This window comes from Pyrus communis, chromosome 10 (genome assembly GCF_041283825.1).
Source record: "Pyrus communis isolate YQ-2024b chromosome 10, ASM4128382v1, whole genome shotgun sequence".
NCBI classification, from domain to species: domain Eukaryota; kingdom Viridiplantae; phylum Streptophyta; class Magnoliopsida; order Rosales; family Rosaceae; genus Pyrus; species Pyrus communis.
In genome coordinates, this window is record NC_142574.1 from 24,059,702 (window position 1) to 24,069,240 (window position 9,539).

A 9,539-nucleotide genomic window follows, 5' to 3' on the forward strand; every position below is an offset into this window, starting at 1 on the left:
CTTATCTCAACACTCTCACATCCAATATATTTTAAATAATTTTACAATAATATAAAATACACATTACAAGAGAGAATCGGAATAAAAGTTGAATAACTTTTGATATCTATAGAATGTGAAAAATGTAAATAGAATGTGCACAAGAAACTCCCCTTTTTGTTTTGGTTTTGAAGTTTGGTTATCAAACACTTTTTTGCCGCCGAATCAAATGAATAAAACAAATGAATGATAAAAGATTACAAAAAGTATGTAAAATGTAAAAATAAGTGCGTAAATAACTATTTTGAGTAATTATTTCCTTGGTTATATTGTTTGGAACGAAGGAAGACAAAGAAGGTGATTCCAACTTGTCTATTTATATGGATGCACATTGTCAAAATGCACATATATATACATGCATGGTCAAAATGCACATATGTTTACATGCATGGTCAAAATGCACGCATTGTCATTAAAGAAACAAGAAGAAAACGTCCACAGATTTAAAAAAAAAAAAAGGTTTGAACTTTGAAGAAGTTCGAAACAAGACAAAAAGACAAGAGAGAAAGGGTTGGATTTTCCCAAGATCCTTTACTTTCACATTGAATTATTTAGCAGTCCTTTCTTTAAAATTACTCCTTTGTCCTCTTCTTCTCACCCATTTCTTGAAAAGCTGAATGCGCCACTATCACTCTCACTCACCTTTAATTCAAACTTCGAACTTTCAACACACCTCTCTCTCTCTCTCTCTCTCTCTCTCTCTCTATGTTGATGGCTCTTCTGAGCACAGCTTTTACCGCCTAGTCTTTCATGTTTCAAAAAAAGTTGTCACTTTTTAACACCAAAACCCAACTTGTTGAGCTCAAAAAACCATCCTTTACCATTTTCTAGCAAATGGGTTATTTTCTGTAGTCCCCCAATATTCAAAAGGAGAGGTCTTTCGTGGAGTTCTTCTTCCATTTCAGATGCTACTCAGATCACAAAAGAGAGTGTTAGTGTTAGCTCAGCAACTGCCATTGTTTTGCTGGAATCTGCAAGGTGAAAATTATGTTTCTTTTGCCCATTTATAACTAGTATTTTCTCAATATATATGATTTTTATTTTTTTTATTTGATGTTGTTCTTTTACCTTTACTGTCACATTTTGTGTCAGTGGGGTGTTTAATTGTTAGCTGATTTCTTAGTGACTATCTAAAATTTCCTTACAATTTTGAGATCTTCCGACTCACAACTTTGTTTCCCTTATTGGTCAAGGATCTGTGTCTAGGCATTTTTTTTTGTCTTAATTTGGAAGTGTGAGGTACACTTTCTTATGATTTTTACTTCCCTTCGGAATTTCGGACCCTCCAGAAAATGTAAAATTACAATTGAAAAAAGGAGTGTAGTTCGGTTAAAACATGCAGTGTCTGCATGTTTAAGATTCTGAGAATCCTTGATGGTTTGTATGCTTCAATCTTATGCTGATAGGTAGGAAATTTGTACTCCCTAGATCAGTAATTAAGTCACCTCTTATAAAGTACATGAGATTGGTGGTGTCAATTTGAAGGCTTTAAGATCAATAATTGTTAGGAGTTTCAGAGAGGGTGAGCGGCCCATTACTAATCAACACCGATGCAAAGGCCGGCAGGTGTGAAGTTCTACCACAAAAGGCCTTGGTTAAAAGTAGTTTAGATCAAATGTATTTTTTTTTTTTTTTTGGTAAGATTTCGGAAGTAGGACTTTACATTCTTCAACTACTATTAACTCTAAGCAATACGAAATTAGCTAGTCATGCATGGTTATTGCTTGATACAATATGATAATGAACATCATAGGACACATTAGTTTTCAACTTTCCAGCACATTTTATGATCTTTTTCAGGGGAACAAAAGAAAAGTGGATGCAATTTTTGAGCCAAAATGCCGAGTGGCAATATTGCCACTGCAACATTTCAACCTCAAGAAATAGTTTGAACCTTTAGGTTGAAAAATATGCCTGCATTTGATAATGTGGGGAAAGAGAGACTTTTAAGAATGCTTTCGCACTGTCCCAGAAGCATACTAGCAGAGATATGCAGTCCTTGAGGAACATGGGGTTTTGTAAAAGTGAGATAAAGCCTTGAGTTATGTAACCACTCAAATGCATTGCATTTTTTTTCTCTCTCTAGGACCATTTGGTGTGTAAATCTGCAATCACATGTATCTTCTGATGAGCAGAGAGCACCCGAAGATGGAAACATGTCACATGTTTAGCACATCATTTTTGCAGATGGGTTCATCTGTGCTTGTAGATTATGCTGCCTCTTGTGCTTAGCAAGGATATTTGAATGTCGTTGCCCCAATATGTTTAGGCATTGATATGCAAGAGCATGGAGTTTTTAATCTGTAGTACGACATTATATTTCAAATACCATTCTTATGTTACTATCTTAGTTATGTGTTTTATTCTAACTATTTTTTTTTTTTTCTTATGATCACAACTTAGCAGAACACAAGCCTTCGACTTACTAGTCCTTATATCTCTTTTCTCCAGCCAATCTTCTAAGCGCAACAAATGCTGCGATCAAGGTTAGATAATCTGGGTTTGACTTTTGTGTATGTGTTTATGTATTTTCCTGAATCTTGTGGATTCAGTGTAAATCTAAAGATAAGGGTTGTGTTATGCGGTAGATTTTTTGTCCTTCTTAACCTTGATGGTCTGATGATTATCATTTTCGAGTACATTATGGTTCATAGTTATGCAGCATAACTTGACAACAGAACCAATCAAAATTATAAATGTGATCTGTATTCTGTGTCTAGAAGGTTCTTTTGCTTAATCAGGACATTATTTGAGCTCTAGTGGTTTATATATGTCCTAAGCTTTACCCTGAGAGATGCGATTACATATAAAAATGGAATAAATATCTGATAGAAAATTCTTGTCTTGATTTTGAGGAATAGGGGCTCTGAAATGGTTCAAAGGCCGTCTCCTCGAGGTTCACATCAGCTCAGGACATCAAGCTCTGATTCAGATCCACTCCATCATCGACCAATAACTGACCGAAGTCCAAAGCTAGGAGTGGATCGCCGTTCCCCAAGAGGTACACAATCTGATCCACTAAACCAAAAGAAAATTGGAATGCGCCTTGCTGATTTGGAATCTCAGCTTGGGCAAGCACAAGAAGAGCTAAAGATACTGAAAGAGCAGTTGGCTTCAGCTGAGGCTGCAAAGAAAGAAGCACAAGAGAAACTGGAAAAGAAAATTAAGAACCGAGTTGTGACTTCTGAGCCAGCGAAGATCCATAAAACGCATCCTACATTGGAAATTCAAGATTCTAACAAAACGGACAGTTGTTCCTCTGATGAAGTTCCAGTTGACATCCAAAAGGAAACTGATGTTTTTGAAGTCCCAGTAGAAAAAGTTACAGTTGAGCTGATGGTTGAACCTAGTGAGACTGATCAGGTGGAAAATGAAACCAAACAAGTTGATAAATCAGATGAACCAACATCGATTTTGGAAGCAGAGAAACTTTCAGCCTTACGTGACCTAGCTTTGAAGAATGATGAGATAAACATGCTAAGAGCTGAGTTGGAAGAGAAGGCAAAGCAGTTAGAAGTGTCTGGTGAAGAAAGTCGGGGTGTAAAGAATCAGCTAAACGAAGCGGCATTAAATATTTTATCTGCCCAAGAAAAGGAGAAGGAAATGTCCTTGAAGTTAAGTCAGCTTGAAGAAGAGCTGGAAGTAAGTAAGGGAAATGCAGGTCAGTTGAACGAGAAGCTGCAAGCAACGGAAAGAGCAAAGGAAGCACTGGAAGCGGAGATGAAGAAGATGAGAGTGCAGACAGAGCAGTGGAGAAAGGCAGCAGATGCTGCTGCTGCTGTACTTGCCGGGGGTGTGGAGATAAATGGTAGAGTAATTGAGCCATCAACTGGTGGCTACACGGGCTTTGTGGGGTCACCAGCTGATGACTTGGACGATGGATTCGGTAGTGGTAAAAGAAAGGGCTCCGGCAAAAAAATGTTCGGTGACTTGTGGAAAAAGAAAGGCCAGAGATAGAGTTCTTTTTTTTTTTTTGTATCTCTCGCCCACACTCGTGTTTAACTTTGAAAATCTGTTTTTCCGTTGATGTGTGATAGTGGCAAAACAGTTTCTTACTGTTTCAGATTCGGTAGGCAGTGGGTTTTGGATCTGCCGTCGTAGTAGGCATTGTTTTCCTAGTAATTTCAGAGTCCTGTAGAATTGTTTAAATGATCTCGACATGTTTTATTTCAGTTTATGAGTAGGGCCTTATTTCCTGTGATGCTAGACAAAGAAAATGCTCTTTTGTTGAACATTACTTTAATTTAATTTAATTTAATTTTTTTTTTTGCGATATTATCTACACTAGGAGGGGGTGGGTTTAGTTTCACAATGAGCTAGCAATAATGTGGTTTAAATTCACTTTTGACGAGAACTGAATTTAAGACTTCTCACTTACAATCGAACTCAAGACCTCTCACTTTAAATATTGAAAGCTTGTGTTTCCCCTTTAGATGAGCCTACTTTCCCTTCACTTATGAAAACATAATTTCACCGTATGAACATTATAATCGAAACTGCTTTTTTCTTTGTCATCAACTAAAGTTCACATATGTGAAAATCATTCAATATGTAAATCTTTTAGACATTCATACACATCAAACAAATGGACAGTTCACCGTCAGGATGCTACTTGTTACCAAATTTGTCAATTGGTTTGACACTATGGATGACTAAACGATCTCCAAATTAAGTGAATAAACAGTTATGATTATGATGTCCATACGATGAAGATATGTTAATCATAATTGAAAGGACAAGTAGGTTTATTCACGAGTGAAACACAAGTATTACTTTTTAGAATTCTTACGATGTATAAGAGATGTGTGAGAAGATCAAAGGACACTCCTTTTACTTCTCACACACCCTTCTAATTTTCGGCCGTCGGATCAGATGAATTAAAAAAGATCAAATAACAGAATTTAACAAGGAATGTATGAGAAGTAAAAATTGGTATGTGGATAGCACACCCCTAAGTTATTCCTCTGTCATGATGATGTGATATCATTTTACTGTACAAGCATCAATTTAAACAATCAATTAGTTTGAAATTCAAGAATACCTTTTAGAATTTTTACAATGATACACTAAAAATTTGCTCAAGAGCAGCAACACGAGTAGTCCAACAACACTAATTGACACCAAACAATTTGAACCCGCATAAAAGCCTGACTTGCGGCTTAATATGACCTAACCTCAACACCTCTCCATCTGATTTATATTATTGAACGAAAGTGAATATTCATACTCAAATTAATATATACATATAAAAAGACTGAATCAGAGAGAGTAGCTAAAATAAAGCCTATAAAAAAACAAAAAAAACCAATCCACTTGACTTCGTTTCTTAATGTTTTTTTTTTAATTTTTTAACAAACGATAATATCTACACTAAGGGGTAAAGAGTAGGCTAAGTCTTGTAATGGGATAATCATATTAATGTGGTTCAACTTCGCATTTGGCTAGATTTGAATTTAAGACCTTTTACTTACAAGTGAAAAAGAATATAACTTGATCGTAGTATTAAGTAACTGACTTCATTCGTTAATGTTTTCTTCCAAACTGGACAACGTATTGGTTCAAACGCCAATAAGCATATACCTCAAAAACATAATACATTTATATACTACATATATTTATGCACGTAATTTATATACTAAGTGCAGTTATGCAATAGATTACAACTGTAACTTCATCTTCCTTGTAAAGAATTCAAAATTTGAAGAAAATATTGAGCAGCAGTAGAACAAATTAGGAAAACATGTATTTTACTTTCTTCTATGGTATTCCACTTTTACAACCTTTCGAAGAATATTCGACTGAATCACCTACCGCACAATAAATTCTCATTTTTGTTGTCTTAAGTTTCTAGATAGTCAAGACTATTGACTGTTCAATAAGCATTTGTAAGACAATTGCATGCGTCAGAAAACATGATTTTCTTGAGTTTACCGGTTCAAGCTGTTGCATAATTGAAAATTTGCTCTTTTATAACCGAAAGGTTACAGTTTTGAGTCGTTGAAAAAGTTTCTTTGCAAAGTAAAGATAAGATTGCATATGATAGACGTTCCCCTCTTTTGTTGTCGTCGCTCGCAAAGCAGGAAGTCTTGTTGGCTTAAGCTTCTCCTTTATGGTTCATGAGCTCAATTTTTATTAGATAAAAAACAATAATGAAAAAGAAAGGATTAGTGTTGTGAAATTGAGGATATGTGTCCAGTAGAATATAAAGTAAATAAGACCCAATATTTACGAGGTTCTACAAATATGCCTAATAGTAGTCACTGTCATCATACTGAAATTACAAAAGTGATAAAAACAATGCAGTGTATCTATTCTTCTTTATAATATTTGTGAGCATTCTTTATATAGGAAAACTATATCTTCTCTGTTAAAGCCAATAAATGTGAAAGTAGGCGGCACACTTCAACATTTGTTGGCTATTGCGGCCTTTTTCTCCAAGTGGGTCATCCACTTTTATAACATTCCCCTTTGATGACCCCAAATCTTTGATTGATAGTCTTCATTAGAGCTTTTCTAATACTGATTCATGATATTAATAGGTGGCGTATATATATACACACACACACACATACATATATTATATAGAGCAAATCCTTGACGTATCAATTTTTTTTACACAACTTTTGATACAGTTTTTTGTGAGACCAACTATGTAATGTATCTTAGTGATCCAAACTGTCTATCTTTCAGAACATCATTCATAAATCTTTACAAAAAAATTAGATAAAGAAATATATATATATATATATATATATATATATATATATATAGATCGAATTAAAGTGGCGTTCGACTGAATAAAATCATGGAATATACAGCCAAAGAGAGAGAAGATTCCTATATATGCCAACTGCCAAGTATTCACCAGCCTTCGAACACCATATAATAAGTTTACTAAACATCGTATTCATCAACTGAATTATAGAAAATAATTCTTTATCCTCCTATTCTCATCTTCTTCCATCACTTTCTCTCATACATTATTTTTTGTCTTATTATCTCTATAAAAAAATCAATATAAGATGTTGGCGTGATTTAATCGTGACCGTTTAAATAGAAGAACATAAAAGAGTAAAAAGATTAGAAGGGTAGACAATCATTCTCTGTCAATTATGGTTCTAATTTTCCCTAAACAAGAATTGAAAAGTCCAAGTTTACCAGATAATAATATTAAACAAACAATAATTTCAATCGAGACGTGCCCTATTAGCACGTGGCTCTCTTTTGGCAACCGATACTAGCACTACTTGCCATTAACGAACAGAAAGCTCTTGAAAAAAATAATAATAATAAGAAAAAACCAAAAATATTTCTTTACAATCATTCGTTTGTAAGGGCTTTTTTTTGTTGTTGTTCCACCCGCCAAAATTGCAGATCCGGTAATGATTAATAATAAAGAAAAAATAATGAAAATGGTTTTAAAATTTTGAGTTTTAACGATAAGGATAAAATAAAGGGTAAAGTAAATAGTATCATGATTGATTTTTTAGTATAAAAATATGATTTTTTGTTAAAGTAAACAGTACCGGCGCTTTTCGTTAAAATTTCCTAATAATAACGTTATATTTTTTTTAATACATACGATATTATTTACATTAAAGTAAGGAAGTGGCCAAGACTTACAAAAAGTTAGTTATAATAATTTAATTCAAATTCGTTTTTGGTCAAATCAAACATAAGTTCTTTCACTTATAAAAAAAAAAAAAGGAATAACAGTACATCTCTCCCTTACTTTATAGTTTTGAATTTGCATTCACCACAAGAGGAGAAATAATATATTATACATTATATTGGTTTAAATTTGTCAATGCGTACCTACTCAGACCATGGTACATATTAACAAAACTTGGATATTTAATGATGATCCATTGTGAAGAAAATTGTACTTGTCATCAAGGTTCTAAAAAACAGTAGGCGCTAGTCGGGCGGTGAATTGGGGTCTAAGATCCAGGTAGTGCGTAGGCAGGAGCAGTAAACTTATTATGTATCGTATAAATAAATGCATGTTTATACTTAAAAATACATAATTGCATTGGGTATATATAAATTGACAAGTAGAATGGCATATAGATTAGAAAGTATTAGAACATATTGAAAACATGGGTAACCAGAATATAATGAGTGTTCATCCAAGTAGTCAGCAAGTCTTACAATTTATATAATAAAAAAAAAAAAAAAAAGCAAATGAAAGTTTTCTACTTTTTTTTTCTAATTTAGAGTCGCGACCTAGGCTGGCACCTAGACTGGCTAGGCGGGGGCCTAAATGGGTTAGGCAGGTGCCTAAACAGGTATATGCACAATTTCTTAATTTTCAAATGTCTAGGATTTAATTGGGGCGGTGACCAACTTCCTAGCGCCTAAGCAGGACCTAGGCGGGGATTTTTAGAAAAGTGCTTATCATAGAATGCATACACATGATTGATAATCAAGTAGTTAAATATTTAACAAAAGTTATTTGGTTAGGGTTTAACAGAAATTATCATAGAGGATAGCATTGTGGAGACAAAACGAGATACTCACTTGGGCTATTTACATTCAATATTGGAGTCTTACAAATACCACAAGAGCTTTTCCGAGAAGATGATGAACAATGGTACCGTTCATTACTCTCGGCTTCAGCTAGTGTAGATGTTTCTCAAAAAAACAAAGGCCGTCAATCGACTCCTCCAAAAAGTCCAATCCATTGGGCGTGAAAGAGGGAACTAAACCTTCCCTGGCTAATAAGCCTAACTTCATTGGGCTTGAAAGATGTAATCAATTGTGTCATATAAGCCTAATTAACTTCATGTTATATAACTTACAGTAGGCCATTTTACAACTGAAGCGAAATCTCCCCCTTCCCCCTTATAATAATAATAAAAAATAGGGGTTTTTGAACTTTAATCCTTCAAGAAGGTTAAAATTTAATAAAAACATGGTGTTAGATTTGATATTCATTACTTAATTCAAATTTATTTTATATTTTTGGTTTAATATTTAATATATATCTTATTTAATGTCACTACATTAAATTTTAAATTTATTATTATACACATTTTAATTAATTAATTTTATTTAACTTCCTCTAACTAGTGTACCTAAACATCCGTATCACAATATATTTTACTAAGTAAGTGTACCGAAATATCCGCACCTAAATATATTGTAGTAAATTACTGGCACATAAGAAAATATGCAAAAATATAAGTGTACCGAAAATTCTGTACCTAACTATATGATACTAAACTAGTGTACAAAAATGTCGATACCTAAATATATTATACTAAACTAGTGTACCTAAATGTCCGTACCTAAACATATTATAGTAACCGAGTGTATCAAAATTTTCATACCTAAATACATTGTAATGAATTATTGACACGTAAGAAAATATGCAAAAACATAAGTATACCGAAAAATCTCTACGAAAATATTTTCTTATATAAGATACTCAGCATAATGAAAATGAAAATTTATAATATTTTCATAAAATTTAATTTATGAACACCATAAGATTATAA

The 9,539-nt window shown here is 33.5% G+C and overlaps 1 protein-coding gene across 2 annotated transcripts; it reads left to right on the forward strand.

Annotated features, from left to right (window-relative positions):
• The first annotated feature begins 683 nt into the window (after positions 1-683).
• On the forward strand, positions 684-4,240 carry LOC137730050 (interactor of constitutive active ROPs 1). Of its 2 annotated transcripts, none has more exons than XM_088677145.1 (3): positions 684-1,017; positions 2,438-2,525; positions 2,901-4,240. In XM_088677145.1, exons 2-3 carry the CDS (start codon positions 2,512-2,514, stop codon positions 3,994-3,996), a joined length of 1,110 nt encoding a protein of 369 aa, XP_088533271.1. In that variant the 5' UTR covers positions 684-1,017; positions 2,438-2,511; the 3' UTR covers positions 3,997-4,240. The 2 variants fall into 2 exon arrangements, with proteins under 2 accessions (XP_088533271.1, XP_068325217.2); XM_068469116.2 differs by having other exon boundaries at positions 2,446-2,525.
• The last annotated feature ends 5,299 nt before the right edge of the window (positions 4,241-9,539 follow it).